The sequence below is a fragment of the Perca fluviatilis genome, chromosome 17, assembly GCF_010015445.1.
Source record: "Perca fluviatilis chromosome 17, GENO_Pfluv_1.0, whole genome shotgun sequence".
NCBI classification, from domain to species: Eukaryota; Metazoa; Chordata; class Actinopteri; order Perciformes; family Percidae; genus Perca; species Perca fluviatilis.
In genome coordinates this window covers 27,828,949-27,848,893 of record NC_053128.1, presented here as the reverse complement: position 1 = coordinate 27,848,893, position 19,945 = coordinate 27,828,949, and the positions used below count along the sequence as shown (strand labels likewise).

The window sequence follows — 19,945 nt, the reverse complement described above, 5'->3', positions numbered from 1 at the left end:
GCAAATTAATTCGGCGGAAAGTGGAGGGAGTTCAACATGAGCTGTGAATGCTCGCCTTTGATAAAGGGACACAGTTAATATACCCGAAAGGTTGTGAAGAAGCTGACACCAGAATAGATAGATGGGCAAACCCATAACCATGTTTACTACACGTGGCGGAGGCCTTTTATTCCAGATTTTTCATAATATGTCTACATGTTTCTCAATGAGACGTGAAAAAGTTATTTTTAAAAAAAGGGGCTAATTTTGTCACTGAATACACCACCAGTACCCTCAATTATAGCACAACAGATTTTTGTCACACACGCACGCGCGCACACACACACACACACACACACACCAGTCTGCCAAATAGTTAGGGACAAAAAAAGAAATCAGACATGCTTGAGACAGATGTCGGGACGTTTTGTGAGCGAGCAGGTTTATTTATTATGTGCTGAAAAAAAGTGGTACAAAGGAGGCGTCCGAGCGTGAACCCGCGGGCTCGTTTGGCTTCTTTTCTTCGTCCATCCAGGCTTCAATCGCCTCTGCTCATCTTCTATTTGTCTGCAATCTGTTGGCACGATACGACAGACCGGGAGGGATGGATGGAGTTGAGTCGTGTGCGTGCGGGACTCTCTTCCGGACGCATGGAGGATATGGAGAAGATTTCGTCTCTTTGCGCTGATGTCTGCGTCTTTCTTCCAAGGAGGAAAAGAAGAACATGCGCACTTGGGATATGTCTTCTTGTCCTATTCTTGATCGAGGCTCTAATTCTTTTAGAAACTGGACTTCAAGGTAGACTTTAACAGGTTTAAGACTGGAACTATAGCTTTGTAATTCAAAGTATTCTATAGGATATTTTAGGATGTAGTCCAGCATATACTACATTACCTGGTTTATTTTTTATTACAGAATTATGAAGATATCATTGCCTGTTGCTCTTTGTATTAATAGTGATGTACAAAATGTACATAATTTTTCTCGTGCAGCAGTCTTGCTTGGCCCGCTGAAAGCCTATAAGGATCATTTAAAACCATCACATTGCGGGATGATGGATTGCGCGCTTCATTTTACGACTTTTCAATAGCTCAGTGCTTTTATAACGGTAAAAACAAAAGTGAATGACTCCTCTCATGGCAGCAGGTCATATTTAACCCAAAACACAGAGAGAGAGAGAGAAACAAAAATAAATATTATATTGTCTGCTATTTCATTTATATTTCGTTTCATATTTATAAATCTAAAAATTAGGCAACAAAGTTTTTTTTTCATTGTGATTAAGTGAATTATTCTCCAAATAGATATACGTTTGTTTGATCGCTGCATGGAATGCAATTTATTTAGTTGTATGTATGTAATCTTGCAAGATTTCATGATTTATTTGGAAAACGTGGATAATAAAAAAACAATTTATTAAATGCATTGGAGATGCATAGGAGTTAGGCATATTATTATTAGTTTTTATGTTCTTGTTTTTTTATCTGACCCAATTTTCTGTTTGATAAATTACTCAGCTTGGAAGTTGCTCTTCCTGTTAGATGCAATGTATTTAGTTCAACTAATTCAAAGGCATCTTTTCACTTATATCGTGTGTGTGTGTGTGTGTGTGTGTGTGTGTGTGTGTGTGTGTGTGGTTTTGCTGAGTTGATAAGGCTGTAATTAGGGTAAACAGGGAGCACAGCACAGTTAGCTACATCTCTGCACTAACGTGCTCCCATCAATCTTATATCCATGACATAAATAAAAATAGAAAAACAAATTCGCCCCCCTGCAAGTTAATGCGGTGCATCTGAGCGGAAAGTAGACATTTTCACGCGTTGTGGAGATGAGGAGTGACTTTTAATAAAAAAACAAAACCGCAAAAAAAATAAAAAATAAACATAAAAGTGTGATAGATACTGACGTGAGTGGTGTGTTCAGGCTGAAGTCTCTGAGCCTTTATACCTTCAGATACATGTGTGTGATATCTGCTCAATTGTTGCTGATGGACGAGCAGTTGGTGGCAGGCGGGGCTCGAACTCGTGACCTCTTGTTTACAGTACAGGCTCTCCATACCACAAGGCCCGGGTGATTTTTTTTTTCTCCTTTTTTCTCTCTCTGATCCGCCTTTGCAGTCTGTATTCACTCAATTAGAGATTTCTGAGGAGAAAAACAATCGATCGTCCATCTGTACAAGCCCCAGTTTAACAAATGAGATTCTTGTTTCATGCAGCTGATTTGGTGACAGCCTGGGGGGATTAGGAGCAATAAGTTGCTGCGCTGAAGAGGAGAGGAGCCGCAACCACAGCGTGGCTGCTCTGCGTCCTGCAACCAGAGGAGAAAGTTTGACATGGATAAACTTTAGCGGCAGGAAAAAGTTTATCTGCTGATTCGCGTGAGCGGAAAACGCACCAGTCCTACTGTGCCGCTACACAGGGAGGCGGCAACGTACCGCTTCCATGTCGTCAAAATTAGGACTCGTTAATATCGCCCACAGTTAACGCCTCTTTATAATATAAATAAACTTGAAAATAATATTATATATATATATATATATATATATATATATATATATATATATTTATATATATATATATAGATGTTTAGCATTCAGCTACTTAAGTAAATTAGCAAAGTTAAAGTGCTGCTTTAAAAGTTTTACTAAGCTATTATACGAAAATAGCCAATTAAAGTATAAAAGTAGGATACTCAGGTGAAGGTAGTAGTATGTCTTCTGTCAGTAGGCTATACTTAACATACACACACACACACATACATACATACATACATACATACATACATACATACATACATACATACATACATACATACATACATACATACATACATACATACATACATACATAATATATATATATATATATATATATATATATATATATATATATATATATGCGTGTGTTATGTGATACAATAGGCTATATTAGGTATATGTCACAAGACAGTTTTTCTCATCTTAACGCCTAACCTATTGGATCATTATAACTGATGCATCAACATGTAAGCAGATTACTAATGTTGTAGAGCTCATTTGAACCATTTTATATTCTGTTTACATTATAAAATGAATGCATTGCATGTGATATGGTCATTACAAGTTATCATCTTCATCTGCAGAGTAGTCTATAGTAAATAGTGCAATATTTATATATATATATATATATATATATATATATATGTGTGTGTGTGTGTGTGTGTAGTGGAGTAGAAGTATAAAGTGACATCAAATGAACTGACCTTAAGTACAGTATAGTTGATTAGTAGATTGGAAAAGGCAGGTGAGCTTGCTCAGAGATCACATACAGGCCGATCTTTCATTTAGTGCTCATTTTAAAAAGTCTATAGTCGGGTTGCCTGATAATTCACAGCAGATGAGTCAAGTCGTCTTAAAGCAACAAGGTTGAATGAGTTACTTTTGTTTGAGAAATGAGTCCAGTGTGAGTTACTCCAAATGAGTAACAAGGCAGCCCCTGTAATAGGCTAGGAAGTAATGAGTGATGATGGAAAGTTACTATTTACTCAGCACTGTATTTAAGAATTTTGAAGTACTTGCACTTAAGTATTTCCGCTACATTTCAGATTGAGACAATATTGTGCTTTTTACTCCACTGTATTTTATCTGACACCTAGTTAATAACATGTTCAGCGTAAGAGCTTACATACACAAACGTGATCAGTTTATAAAATAAGATGTATTTCAGTAGATGCAAATATCCACCACTGATTACAATGTGTTCCACCAGCTATACATGCTTTCAACTTTATGCTTAGTAATACAAATCTAATTAGGATAGATAAAAAATTCATTGACAGGGGCCCATTCTGCTACCTAATTTGCGCTTTTATTTTGATAGTTTTGTACATTTTGCAGATAATAGCCTACTTCCATATACTCCAATTATACTTTTAGTTAAGTGAAACATTTGAATGCAGGAATTTTAACTAAGTATTCTATCAAAAAACTAGTTTTTTGAAACATTTTTATTTATGGAAATAAGTCAATGGAACAGGAACGCTCTACTTCAGTATAGGATGTGAATAGTAGTTACCCAGCCACCACACGTTCAGAGCAGTCAGCGCCGCAGCCCGCTCGGGCCCATGGTCACACAGACCCAGATGCAGCGCCCCGCCGCCGCATCTCATGCCTCAATTAGCGCCGCTGCCCTCTGCACGGACTCGATTAGGCCGTGATTTATCCGAAAGAAATATAATTATACCTCCAAATAAAATAATCAGCATTGAAGAGCGATTTCCTTAACGAGATGGAGCGGGGTAGATGTCACGCAGTAGCAGCGCCTCATTAGGGCGGTAATGAGACTTTGGGGTGATCCCGATAATTATCGAAATCTGTAAAATAAGGATCAAGTCAAATGTAACCTTAATTTGTCTGGCAATTGAGTTCGTTTATTAGTACGACTATTTAGGAAGGACTCTCTCAGCCCTGGTACAAGGTGTGGTTATTTTTAGGCCATTTGGATAATAGATGGAACTGCTGCAGGGACAGACAGGCCTGTTTAATCATTCATGGCCACAACCAACATTTGTCTTTTGACTGACAGGGTTTCCCCCAAAGTGCTCCTCTTTATTGTAGCTATCTACACACACTCCATGTCACTGCTCTTAACAGGAGAATACACTGTGCAATCAAAGCCATCGGGTTAGGGCTGAAACCATCAGTTTATTAATCGATTAGCAGGTTGAAAGAAACAACAATCCCCAACAATTTTGATAATCCTTAAAACATTCACTCATGTCAGTTTCTCAAATATGATAATTTACTGCTTGTCAAGTAGTTTTACATCGTTGTAAGTCAAATATGTGTTTTGCACAGAGAACACAAGCTGAGGAAACTTGTTTGTTTCCACTTTTTTTCTGATATTTCACAAACCAAGCAATTTATCGAAAGAATAACCCATTATTAAAATAATCGTTACCTGCAGCTTTGGTTAGTATTCTGGGATGCATCATCATTAAGTCCTGCGGGGGGGTTAAGCAACTCAGACACATATAAAAGGAATGCAAAATGTGTCTGAAAAGTTTTAAGATAAACTGTCACTTCATAAAACCACTAAAGTGATCTCCAGTTTTTCACCATTTACAATAGTCACCAGTGTAAAGCCTTCATACTTCAAATCCATCCAAGCATTGGACCCACACCATGGAAAGTGATTATAGTTGCAGAAAAGACAAACACGTGTGTATTTAATAATGTCTTTGAAGTCCAAATTGTGTATTAGTATGACGAAAAAAAAAAAAAATTGTTAAGAAAAACCCTCTACTCCTCTGCTGTAATCAACTGAATGTTTCGCTGTGTTCTTGTGGGATTTTACACACAGGAGGAGTGTGATCAAATGTGGTGGCACGTTAACAGTAAACAGAAATAATTACATCAAGAACAGACACTGTGAATGGATTCAGTTTGCCTCCGCGGTTCCAAACAGGGCCTGACGAAAGGAATGGACATTTAAAGCAAGTGAATCTCACAGTGAGAACAGAAACTGATCAGAAATCATCCTTCAAGCTTCACTGAGTCCAATACGCTTCTAGCCTCTTTGTACTCCTCCGATTCACCCAAATCCTCTTCTGCTTCCTGAAAAGACACAAACACACACACACACGCTTGGGTTTTATTGCCATTTTAGAGCAATATTGCCATCACCTACACCCAGAAATGAGGAATTATAGCTTGCTACTTAAGAATAAATCCACAATTCTCCTCAACTTTTATCCTATCGCTGTCTATATAAAAAAAAATATTTGAACAGTGTTTACATGTCACTTTGTGTTGTCATAAAACTTAATGCCTGAGATCATATTTCACTCAGTATCATGTTACCGGGATCTACATTTAGCAGTTAAGGGATGACGTGGCTGTACGGTGTCCGTGTCCTTTGATTAAGAGAGTGTGTGAGTTCCTGTGGTGGTCACCGAAGTGACAGCGCTGCTAATGAACTGTGATGAGCGTGTGCATATGTGCATGTCTGTCTGAAAGGAAGAAAGGCAGCAGGATGAGTGATAGGTGAAGGGGACATGTTGCTAATTCCAGGTTAGCTCCCTCTGCCTACCATCCAGCTCTCATGTGAGTGACTCACACCAACAGCTGCCCGACCGTTGCTCCGCATTAATTGCGATGACCCGGAGACATGCATGCTTATGTTTGCTTCTCACCATCCCAACTTAAGTCCTGAAGGGATTAGACACACACTGTGGTTGTACGGATACACCGAAATATCGTTAATTAATGTAACATGTGATATTTGAGCATATTCACATATTCAGTTCACTGAAATCACAAACAAGCAATTTCCCATAACCCCTGTGGTATGTGGCTAAGCAGATACTTTCTGTTTTATTTGATTCAGTTTTGATTGATCTCCCATTGAGATGTTTGCTACCACACAAATACAAAGCCACCCTGGAGTTAGAAAACCAAAACGGAGGCAGCACGGTTTCCAAATTTCTCCATTTTAGGGGCTCTGAAAGCACGGAATAGTGTGAACATGAAGCGTAAACGAAGCAAAAGATACTTTTTTTATTTTTATCCAAAATGTAGCAGTGTATATGTAACCAAAGAAGTGACTGGAATTTGGATTTTCCACTCAACATGTTAGCCTGACTAACAACCTAAAGCCATGCTCTCTGTGAGGCTGTACTTAGGCACAGCGGTGCTTTATAGCTAAATGCTAACATTCTGTCACAATGACAATGCTTACATGCTGATGTTTAGCAGTTATAATGTTCATAATTTTTGGTCCTAAAACAAAGTATTACACACATTAAAATTCTGACCTTCAGTGGATTACCAATCCATGAATGTCTGTACAAAATTCTCTGCCAATTAATCCAGAAGATGTTGAGATATTTCAGTCTGGGGGAAAAAGTGGCGGACCGACCGCTCAACAGTGACTACGTTTACATGCACATAATATTCCGGTTTTTGCCCTAATTCCGAAAAAGATGATATTCCGACTAAGCTGTTTACATGGCTAATGAAAGCAAGTATTCCACTAATATTCCCGTTTACATTTAGCGGTGCAAATTTTTTTTTCAAAGTTTACAAGCGGCGGCTGACTTGTTGGACCATGTGAAAACAGCCTCCCTCTTTTATTTCGAAAAGGTTGGCGTAGCGATGTGTGCAAATATCCCAAAACCTGTTGATATCCAAGTCTTTGATCATTTTTAAAAGTAGCTGTGTTTCTCCTTTTTAAATGGGTCTGCAGCCATGCAAACTGCTGGCTGGTTGGTTTGTTAACAGCAACCATAGCAACGCACAGAGCTGACTCTAAGCCGTAAACAGGCAAGAGGCCGTAAACTGAGCGTACACGGTCGTAAAAACCCAGATTGAGACGCACATTCCGAATGTGCTGTATACATGTCCAAAGAATGCCTCTAAAACCCGAATAATCAAGGAATAACCCACGTCTTAATCGGAAAATGCTATATTCGGGAAATGGCCTTATTTGGAATATCCAACCGGAATATGCTGTTTACATGACCTGTATCAAATTCGGAATAATAGTGGAATACTGGAGTGCATGTAAACGTACCGAGTGACATCCCTACATATACGTCACTGGCGTGGCTAATAGAAATGATTAAGCCAACTTAAGCCAGCGTTTTGAGAGATTTTGTGGGCTTTTTTTGTGCTGCTACCTTTATCGATAACTGTTTTCGCAGGGCCTGGAAATGGTTCAGTCTGCAATCTTTTGAGCACCACAAATCCCATTCAGCTCCATTGTATTTAAATGATGGCAGAAGTTTAATATCTGCATGGTCAAATACAAATGGAAACTATCTCCATGGGGGGAAATGAGAAAATTATTTTGGGGATTTGGGTGAAATAACTTATTCTGTGTTTGGTAAAAAATTTATTTGGATAGTGTTGAAGCACTGGAATTTAAACATATTGCAGTAAATGTTGTGTTTGTTTGTCCACCAATAACACTGTAATGAGTATTAGGGACTATAGTCCAACCATAGTGGCATAGCAAAAATGTCTTCATGTGTTGTCTTATTTACAGTACTGCAGTAATGGAAGCTAGCTTTCGAGACAGCAAACATATTGTGCAGTCCAATGGATCGTTTCAGCCTCTATTTCGCTCAGTGTTTTAGTTTTAAAAACCATTAAAAAAGCTGTGAATATCTCACAAAAAAAAAAAAAAAAAACTAACCCAGCACTAAACAGCTGACAGACAAAGTTAGAGACTTCATCTAGCAGCTAGATTTGTCAGGTGGCCAGAAACTCGACTCAAATTGTGTTGCTCGTTTTCTGCCAAACCCATTTTGGACACCATTGTAACCATCGTAAATAAGGATACCTCCTCAATGGTCTTTCGAGGTAAAATAAAAGTGGATTTGTGTGAAACACAAGCTGAGGTTTAGGCTAATTCTATAACAAATAGTTGTTTTGGTCACCTTGTGTCTAAAATATCTCACAAATACAATTACACCAGGTAGTTCTTCTACAAGGTTAGAAATTAGTTACAGTAACAGCAAAAGAATAAATGGATTGAGAGTTTAATCAATACAGTTTAGTCCTGTTGTGAGATGAAACGGGTTTGTTACCCTTGTGTTACTTACTAATAACTGAAGCAGATCCCCGTGTGCTATGGTCAGACGGCGTTTGCAGTCTGGGATCATCATTCTGGCCTCCTGCAATACCTCCACCTGAGACCACACAGAGACCACATTACCACTTTATTAATCGCAACCACCGTTATCATTTTTCATTACAAAAATCAACACACCATTGAACATTTATTTTCCAAGTATAAAACATTCATTTCAAAACAGCTAGATACAGGCATATTCATTCGCTGCATTTCATTGTAGCCTAGCTCCTGACAGTAACATGCACGGTGTCCCATAGTCACTCTGCTGTGGTTAACATCTCCCGACAAGCTGGCGGTATGAAATATGTTATTGAGTTATCGATCGGGCAGGGAGTTGGGCAGCGGGGGACCACCTCGATCTGACTGCACAACTGGATAAATGAAGAAACCCTGAGCCGAGGGCACTGTGATCAGGCGTAAAGAGGTATTACTACGCCTGGAGTGAAACTGTGTTACAGCCAGGGGAACTTTCGCAGCCGCGGCTAATGTGGAATTCCCCCAGCTGGCACCCTAAAGAGCAGAGAAGAGTTGGCTAACGCTGTCAGACACACTCACTCATGACAGATGCTTCCTCACCTAGCCCTCTGTCGAGCTGGAAAGTCAGAACACGAACGCAGTTACACACGTGTACATTACACGGCTATGCACACTAACAGGCAGTCAGATGAACTCATACATAGGCCGGCTGGCAGACTAACTGACACGCGGAAAGACGGTAGACAACTAGTCGAGCTGGTTGCCATCTAGATGTGACAAGGTGAGCCAGACTAAGCAGAGGAGAGCTGCAACAGAGAAAAGTCATGGTGCCCTCCCAGTGCAGTGGAATGATCCCATCAGTGCTGGATAAAGATGACACTTACAGCGTATTGATTCCATTAAAACAAAAACCTCTAATCCATCCTGCCTCAGACCTCTCATCTCCAACCATAATCCATCTGGCCTCCCAATCCCTCCCCCCCCCATTTAACACCAGCCAAGCCTGCTGCTAAGCCTGAGCCGTCGCTCTATGAATGAACAAACAAAACAAAAACACACTAAGAATTTTAAAACATAATCAGAAGCGGTGCCTGCTGTGCAGTTCCTCGCCGCCTGGATCATGTAAAAGGGAAATCAACTGGGACCCAGTGCTCTGTGCAGGGCTCAACGCTAACTTGTTTCCCAAGTAGCATATGTGCTCCTAAGTAGAAAAATCTAGGAGCGCATTAAAGAATTTAAGGGGCGCAATGAAAATGTATCAAATAATGTGTTTTTCTTTCATAAAATGAATACGAGGAGACATTTACAAGCATTAATTCATTTGAATAGAACAAGTAGCCTAAACTAGGTTTTTGATTATTTCTGCTTCAAACTGCATTTATTTAATATTTATGTAATAATTCATACTTTAAAACTGCACATGGTTCAAGGTTCATTTAATGTCATTGGACAACAAATGTCCCACTAACTCCAGACAGACCTTTGGAGAATTCACTCCAGACGTAATACGTCTCCATAACAGCAGGCGGCACTAATCTGTATTGTCGCCCAAAAAAATTATGGAAAAAAACCGGAAATGACGAACGCGTCAAGTGGGTGTGGCTACTCCAGCCGAACATGATGGCCGCTTGTTCAAAATACGATCTCGTATTCTACGAATACGTATTCTACGCGTTTCTGAAAACAATTTTAAGCGAGAAATAGGCCGTGCAGTTGCTGAATCTGTCTTCATTTCAGACCGACAAAGGTCAGTTTAAAAGATTTTTGTCAGATTTTGAGAGGCGCCCGTCACTCATGCCGCTCGTCATTTCCCGGGTTAGCACTCCACCAATCAGATTGGTCACTGAGTCCGACTACCCGGGCTCACTAGGCTACAACATTTTTTGTTACATGCAGCAAACATCTCCTCGCTGTCCGCTAGCTGCCTGTCCCCTGAACACACTGTAAAAAAAAAACGCAGTCTCTGTAGACAGCCAAGGCTCCACAAAAGCCAACAAAAACAAACTGCGCCAACCTGCACCACCAAACATAACAAACAGTCTTCCAGCCAATAACCGACAAGAAGGATTTGGGGGTGGGGGTTGGGGGGTTAGTGCGCGGGAGGGGACGGGATGAGGAGGAGGGAGGGGCGAGCTAGCCTCATTTTGTTTGACAATACTTCGAAAGTCAACAGAAGTAACGTCACCCAACGTCGCTTAGAGCGCCTTTAAACGGGGATAGCAATGCCGATAAAGCGGTTGCAACTGTGGTTACTTTTCAAAACGCCACTCAGACAGGCTGTATGTGCTCCAGTAAAAACAGAAAGGCAACCATGTAAAACTAAATGTAGAGAAGTTCATGGGAGCTACTGGCGGCCACATCTGCAAAAAACGGAAAGTATGAAAATAACGTCAGGTTGTGCTCCTAAATACATTTTACAGTTCGCACAAATCTATTTTTAGAGTCAAATGGGAGTGAAACGGTCGCACTGTAGAGCCCTGCTGTGGAGCAGTACTCGTGGACCATGCCCACATGTGTTGGTCTATATGTTCAGCCTTTTTTGGATAAAGTGGGGCACTTAATGTCAAGGATACTGGGTTTTAGATGTAATGTTTTGTTTCTCTCTTTCTGGAGATATGCCTAAAACGTTTGTGTTACAGTAGAAAAATAAAGACCATATGCTGGCTTCGGAGAAACCCCCTACGCTGAGCTTTTTCATACGCACACACGTCAAATCCACACTTCATAGAAAAAAATGACCCACACCCTTCTAGGCTGTACTCTAAATGCTAAATGCTAACATGAGCATGCTAACATGCTCACAATAACAATGCTAACCTGCTAAATATTAACATGTGTAATCTTAGTTTAGCGTGTTAGCATGCTAAAATTTAGCTAATTAGCACTTAACACAAAGTACAGCTGAGGCTGATGAGACAGCCATTAGTTTTGAAGGTATTTGGTCATAAACCAAAACACTGGACACATTTAAATTTGACCTGATGATGGGGCTGATTGAAAGGTCAGAGGATCACCAAAGTGATTACACTTCAACCTGAGAGGAACATGGATGTCTGAACCAAATTTCACAGTAATCTATCCAATAGTTGTTGAGACCTTTCACTCAAAACCATAAATTTGCAACTCATGGTGGCGCTAGAGGAAAAAAAAAAATCAGGGAATCACCAAAAGTCACTAACTATCATCCACTGGGGATCATGAATGTCTGTACAAAATGTCATGGCAATACACTGAACAGTTGTTGAGATATTTCAGCGTGCACCAAAGTGACGGACCAACCAATCGACCAACAGGCAGACTTTGACATCCCCAGAGCCAGGGTGCTAGCTTGGCTAAAATATATGAAATAGGATTGTTACTCTCAGGAAACAGACAGTGATTAATGCCTTTTATTTAACATTCTTCTTAATTTCACCTTTTTGGCCCAAATGTCTGTGTAATGAACTGTACCCCTGTATCTGTCTGTGTTAATTGATGACCCTATCCTAGTCCTTGTGTTGTCATTCTGCATTTCAGTTTCTGTTAAATTTATAATAAAATGTGTTTAATATGCTATCAACACAAAGCAAGCCAGCAACATGTCCGTCACACAAATTTTCAAACCCTTTACTACACGAAATGCACACGCAACTGATGGGAGGGCTGCAGGCAGAGTGAGAGAGAATGAGAGGAGGGTAGGGACACTAAATTACCAGCACGTGTCAGTAATTATCAAACTCCTCTAAAGTAACATGATATAATTACATCTGCATCAAGCAAATTACAAAATCACTAATGATTCTCCTCTCAAAACCTAATTCTTCATTATCAATGTGGACTGACCTCATTACATCAACGAGGGGCTACTCAAATCATCAAGATAGAATTCACTTCCTAACTACGGGAGAGCAAAACCTCTTCACTCACTGGCTAACATCAACGGGAAAACGGCTGATGATAAATGGATAATGCAAAAGGTTTTCAAATGTAGACAAAACAGAGGACCCCCATACCTGTTTCTTGATGACATACTCACATCCTGCCTCTGCTTTGAGGCGCTCAACCTTCTCCTCCTGCTGGCTTAGCTCTTTTTTGTACGAAATCTCCTCTTTCACCAGCCTGCAGACAGCGAGGACAGGAAGAGAGGAAAAGACAGTTCACAGTTAAAGGCAGTCACACAGTGTTGTTCCGTCAAACACGAAGCATAAATGCACGGCCTCCCAGACAGATAATATAGGCCCGAAGCATGAAAAAAGGGCGGGCTGTGATGGTCACCTTTTACAGACAGGGCCATCTATCCTCATTCTCTCCAACGTTCCTCTAACTCAGGGGACATAGTGAGATCATCTCCCGCAGGATGGCAAGATACACACCTCAATAACAACAACCGAACACATCATTCCTCCTCCCTGCTGCTACACAGAATACTGGCTTCCGAGTACAAATCACCCTCATGCTTCGATATTAAATCCTAATTTTTCATATGCAGTATAAATTTGCAGTTGTGCAAAGGATGAATTTGAGGGATCAACTAATCAGTTATTTGACCAATTGCTTCAGCACTAATTACAGCCCGGCCGATATATTGGCGGGCCGATATTATCAGCCGATATTAGGCATTTTCCAAACTATCGGTATCGGCATTTATAATGGCTGATAACTGAATATTTAACCCTTGGGTTGTCTTCCCATCAACCTTTTTCTAACGTTTTAAATTGTTAAATTTTTCTTCTACACATTTTCAGCACTTATTTCTACGTCCCATATTTTCTGATATAAAACAAAAATTGAAAACGGGTCAATTTGACCCGAAGTCAAAACAAGGGTTAAAAAATGAAATAAAAACGGACGAAACACCCTTCAACCATGTTCTGAATGTTGGCGTTGCATAGTTTGTCCACCAGAGGTCGCTCTAAAATGTCCCTCGTGTTAACCCTTTAAGTTTAATATCTTAAATTTGCATTTTTTTACATTTTATTTATTAGAACTTTAATATATTTTGATGTTCCTCTGTTCTGTTGTGACAATAAAACAAGCAAGTTTATTTTTAAACTGCATTATATTATTTTAGTGAAGACGCGTTTCTGGATTTTTTTTTTTTTTAAATGTATATCAGCCAATATATCATGATGATCATGGTGATTTTTAAATCAAAAATCTATTGTATTTGTTAAAAATCCTTTATCGGTCAGGCTCTAGCACTAATCTAATCTGATCTAATGTGTATATTATATCATAATCTCACTGGTAATGAGACATTCATCTGACAATAATGAACACAACTAAGTGCATATGTGATCATTCTAAATATTATCACACAGACAAATATGTGCTTGGCTTATTTCACGTTAATTTAGTGCAGCTTTTTTCCCCAGAGACATTTAAATATACTCAGTGGTTTTTAATTTTATAATTTTTTTTTCTCCCAAATATTCAAACTAAGACTCTGCAGTGACCCACTTCACATCAAGACCGTTTCAATACTGCCTGGGTTTTTCCTACCCTCATAATGCCTGCCGTAGCACCCAAGCCATTTTGGCACCTCCTAAGCCGAATGAATGTAACTGCGTGACTTTTTACAGATTTAATGATTGTAGTTGGTCGCCAGTGGACTTCTTTTGTCTTTTAAGCTTTTTTGAGCATTATTTATTTATTATCTGTTCCTAGATTTTTTGCATTGTTTTATACACAGATATGGTAATAATAATTTTCTTAAAGGGAGGACCACTAAACCCCTCGCCAAATATTTAAGTCCTCCACAAACCTAGGGAAACCACTGTACTGATAACATTGTGTTTTGAGCTGAATTCTGATTTAGTTCATTGTTACATTTTTGTTGAGTAAAGCCAAGCTCCAACTTAAACTTTCATTGTATCGCAACTTTTCCATGTTGAGTAAACAAGCAGCATTCACACATAAGACACCTTTTGTTGCCCTTGTTAACTGTATGCCTTTCAGCTCACGTTATCACCGTGCTTATGTGACTTATGAGCCACCTCTATCTATCGCCTCCAACTCACTCGCACACATACACCCACACACTACTAGTCTTTTTAGTGATTAATTGATCATCAATTTAGTCCCTAATTTGGACCAAGTCAGGTGGTAAATGGGCCTCTTTTCCTTGATTGTTAGTGAAAATGGGCTTGAGTACATTGATAAATTTTGATTATTTATCAATTACGGGCCAAATGGAACTAAATCTATTATTATTCCGACCCTGATTGGCATAATGGAGTTTGAAAATATCACTATTGATAATGATTCCCAACTAATAGTCTTTTTCCGCCTGTGCCTGCTTGTCGGAATGACAACACAAATTTAATTTTTCATAAAATCAGCCTGCGTGTGCGTAAGTGAGTGATCCTTCATTAATCAGTAACATTGCCGGAGACCCTTCCCTCCGTGTTGCGCTGCTCCTTGCTTAGCCAAGGAAGCCAGCATCACTCTGTCATATTTTACATCAATTACCACTCATTCTTAGAAGGTTTCATCAAGAAGCTTTTAAACAGGCACCATATGCAATAGCAGCTCCTGCCTTCCACTCTCATGCTTGATGCAGAGTGAGTGATGTCACCTGTTTAGAGTCAAAGAAGGTGGCAAAGAGGGGGAAAGATGGAGGGAGGAAGGCTGGAATAATTTGAATAAAACTGAAGGACAGTCTAATAACAAAATGTCCATTCCTCCCCTCCCAGTCCTGATGTTAATTTCTTATTTCTCCCAGACTTGGAGCGCTGTGTGAATGAGGGGTGGGGTCGTGGCTGGTTTTAAATAGACCTGCCACCTCAGGCTTAATGGAAAAGGCAGCTCTCTGGAAAATAGAAAAAAAAAGGGAATTAGAGCCAGCCGACACACACATTCGGCCGCCTCCTCTAGCACTGTATTTTTGAGCCACGATGTAGTCTGTGCTGGGACTGGAATGACAAAGGCAAATTACTGTTGTCATTTTATTAAGGGCATCCGCCTCGCTAGGGCAGAAAAGGCACTGACTGAAATGTGCAAAAGCCAGTGGAAATAGGCCTGGCTAAAAGAGCAGGCAGGTTCCCTCTCAACTCCAATATATAAAAGGGAGGAGGGAGGGAGCAAGGCAAATGCAGAGAAGAAGGAGAGACAGAGGAGAAAGAGAGCAAACGGGAGGGACACGAGATTATGAAGACACCGAAAGCAATGACAGTCTGTACGTTTAAACCTAACAGCTTGATTAAGGGTCCACGTCAAGACAGGACATTTGGCCTAGAGGAGGTGAGATGTAATATCGGTAGTATCAAATAGTATACTCAACCTCAAAAAAATCTGAACAGTAGTTACTGCCTAATAAAGTACACTATTGTATTATTGTCTTTCCTACACTGGACATTGTGACATTATCCTCTATTGGAAACCCAGCCACCGTCATCAGCACCTCAGGGAGCCCGTTAGTAATCTGACCCACAAAACACAATCGATAGCACATTACACTATCACCCCTGACAGAAGGGATCTGCCTGATCGACGAGAGATACTCTCACAGACAGGGCACATTATCCCACCACTCCTCATAATATATACAGTATTTTCCATTCCAGCATGGTAAAGTATCTAGACATGTACACATTTAGCTCAGAATGGATGCCAAGTCTTTTAATAGGTTGCCTTCAACCGGATGATGAGCTTAAGAGTTCCTACATCGAAAAGCCTTTGTTTTGTTTTGATCTGAGTGAATTTAAGTTGGGCTTTTATTGTGAAGGGTAAAACGGAAGAAGTGAAGCTGTAGGGTTATGCTGCAGTTGTGGGAGTAAATAAAAGCGTGTTGGACATCTTGGTGCACGCTAGTTCAGATTACGGAGCCTCCATGTTTTTATTTTATTACCCTCAGCTACAGTAGTTAGCACGCATTAGCTTGGACGGCTAACTTGGCTTGTTTACTCTATCATGTGAACGTCTTTGTCACCCTGAACTCCATTCAAATATCTGGCAGTTCCATAAAGCGCTGCTTAAAACTGAACACCGAAAAAATACCTGAAAAAAAAAATAGGAACGAAAAGTCTAATATTTGTATTTAAAATACAAATCCGATTCGACTGACAACATTTTGAGTCTGGTACAGCCCTAGCTTAATTCAAAGGTATGGTATTTCTATTCATTATTCTTTTGTACCTTAATAATCCATTTTGTCAGAGACACAAAATTCAAAAAGAAAATTCTTAGGCTACATCCATAATAAAAAAAACTATGCAAACAGTGAACAAAAGTGAATGGAGTGGGACATTAAATTGTTTAAAATAGTGAACATGAGATTTAGGCAATGCATTTGGAGAGTCTTCGGTCTTAGTAGCTCTCAAACATCTTGTGGATGCACACTGATGACATATTGTCTTTGACTAATGCCTGTTTTTGCTGTAGATGTCTTTAGAAAAGAAATGTGGTTTGTAAACGCATCAAAATTGGACATATTTTTAAAGTATTACTGTTATTTAATCACTTAATTCCTGGAGGTGAGATATTTCCAATCAGAGGTCGTATCACATCTACAGCAGAAGCAAATAGTAAATCAATTTATTGACAGAAGATTAATTAGAACCATTTTGATAATCGACTAAGTCATTTCTTTTTAACCAAAAGGTGCCATAAAGTCACTGATTCCAACTTTTCAAATGTGAGGATTATATATAATAGTAAATGTACTGTCTTTGGGTTCTGAACTTTCTGATGAAATAATTAATCAAATAAAAATATGCAGATTAATATAATTTAGCAGTAACTGAGCTTGCAAGCATTCAGTGCTTGCTGTTGTGGTTTGCAGAAATGCAACATCATACCTGTCTGTTTGCTTTTCCTTTTGATTTTGACATCATGACATTGACAGAAATGTGTCCAAAATAAACAAAGTCATGGAAAGATCAGACCAGTATATTGTTGTTGAGCTCATTAGTCCAAAATGACCATTTAACTCTATTGGTATCTTGGCAGATCAAACATTGCCTTCTCATGATCACGACTTAGACCTACGTAACAGTTGATCATTTTGACAGCAAACTTTCCCAGCTATAAATGTTTTCAGGGTATAAATAGCCTACTGTTTTACTCTATGCTACTCGTGGCAGCTTAGTTTAGTCTTGGATTTAAATCAGGATAGAATTTGGTCTAACACTACATTTGCATACTTTTAACCACTATTGTTGGTGGATCATTTTCAATAATTCCTTCACTTCCCATCTGTTACTACACAAATATTAGTACAAGCTTTGATACTGGTGTATTTTTCTTAAGTATGAGCCATGATCAGAGCAGGATCTACTGTAGATTCCAGTCAAACAGAATATGAAGAATGCTGACTGTACAAGATAAGACTAACACTGCACTGCATTTATACATTTGTTTCTCAAAAGTAATAAACACATTTCCTGTGCTTTGTGGAGCTGTTTTGAATCAAACTGTCACTCAGTTCTCATTGGTTTATTCGAATTATACAAATGTTTTAATAATCTTGCAATTCTTATATTTATATCTTAATTTATATTTATTTAAATATATAACTGCAGTTATTCACCAAATACTCATTATTAAATGCCTCAGAACAAAATGATGGGGAAAGAATTGATCAAGAGATTTAGCTTAGAGGTAAAACAATTGTCGGATATGTAACTACAAATCAATTAAGGAGCAAAATTACATGTTTTAGTGTTGAAAATAAAACAGCACCATATTTGACAAACTACAGAATATTAGTATGATGTGCTTAGTCACAGTAAACTTATAGGCCTAACATCCATGTGATGACCATAGGCCACACTAACAGTAGCAGTAAGCTACATGATGCAGTGTCATGACTGTGCAGGCATTTCCTACATCTTCACAAATGTCCACGTCAGCTCCGACTGGGTGGGGGAAAGTAATGTTATATGGAGATAAAACAAGGCTAGACAGGGCTGTGTTAAAAACAGCAGTGTAATGTTAGTTTCTTACCTTAGCCAGTTTCAGGGTGAATGTTTCTATAGCTAGCAATAGTTTATTTCTCCCTAACTGCAGTGGGCCTCATCAACAAGGCCCACTGACAGTCTCTGACAGACTCTAACCCCTCAGTTACTACACGTTACATTAGCACATCCTGGACTATTACCCCTGACCATTGCACATGTTAACATTACACATAATGTGAGCTTTTGCACATCTGCCTTTCTTGTTTCCCTTTTTTAAACAGTTAACGTTATATTGTACATATTGTTATTTTGTTATAGTCTCATTGTGCATACTTTAAATTCTAATAGAAATATTCAGTATTTATGTTCTTGCCTTTAGCAGTACTTTGCCTTATTGTGTATTCCCTATGTGTTTACTGTATGCACCAAATACACAAAGGAAAATTCCCTGCAAGTGAAAACTTGCTTTGGTAAGTTAATAAATATGATTCTGATTGTATCTGGTTTTTGTATTTAACGTTAACGTTACACCAATTTAAGTGAATACACTATCATAATAAAAACAACGTTTAGGCCCTTGGTTGCGAGTGGCATCTTACACCAGCATACATGACAGGCAGCAGCCGAAGCAACCGAAAACACAACAAAAGAACTGGTTTCAGACTATAGGCCGCGCCACAGCACCGGAGTAAATTTAAAACCTAACGGACAAACATTCCTCCATGCGCGGTGTGGTTTAATGCCGAGCCAGTTTGTCCGCTCGGCTAAGTTAGTTAGCTCGCTACCCTAGCTGAGCGCATAGCTTTATGTATAGCTATGTAGCTTAGCGTAGCTATTGTACATAGTTAGCTTGCTTGACATGCTAAATCGTCTTAAACTGCAGCGAAAAGCCAACCTTACCTCTTAACGATGCCAGTTTTAATCTTAATTTGCCGTATTCTTGGATCTGCCATGGCTGTAGATTGTGGCTAATGTACGCAGATGTAACGTGCGGTGGCTAACTGCTAACTGTGAACGGTGTGCAGAAAGGAAGTCAGTGATGACCAGCTGCTCGCAGATAAATCGATCTCTGGGAGAGGATGATTATCGAGTGTGTGGATCACACAGCAGGTCAAGTATGAGAACACACTTTGGGGAGTGAGCTACAATTACATTTAAAAATATATGATGAAAAAGATACTATGAAAATAAGTCATATCCATATCTCATAACAAAACACCAAAGTTACGACCCTATGGAGGACAAAAATCACACAGTAGGCTATGGAGGAGGATTGGAGTCTTATGAACATGACTTGTCAACTATTCTTGCACAATTTCCTTGTACTCCTCCTCTGCCTTTATATGACTTCTAATTATGCATTTACTACATTCCTGTTACACCCAGTTTATTCATCAACATTTCCATCTATTTTATATTACTTTATTTTATTTTTGTATTATGTTATATTTTATTCCTTATATGCTTTGTGTTTAGATCTTCCTTTTTTTCTTAAAC

General features: G+C 39.1%; 1 protein-coding gene across 1 annotated transcript; it reads right to left on the bottom strand.

Annotated features, from left to right (window-relative positions):
- Positions 1-4,635: 4,635 nt before the first annotated feature.
- On the bottom strand, positions 4,636-19,515 carry tbca (tubulin cofactor a). Its single transcript, XM_039780363.1, has 4 exons — positions 19,349-19,515; positions 12,563-12,668; positions 8,563-8,649; positions 4,636-5,572 (listed from the first exon to the last, which is right to left on the bottom strand). The coding sequence occupies exons 1-4, from the start codon at positions 19,399-19,401 to the stop codon at positions 5,492-5,494; spliced, it is 327 nt and encodes a 108-aa protein (XP_039636297.1). The 5' UTR covers positions 19,402-19,515; the 3' UTR covers positions 4,636-5,491.
- Positions 19,516-19,945: the final 430 nt, after the last annotated feature.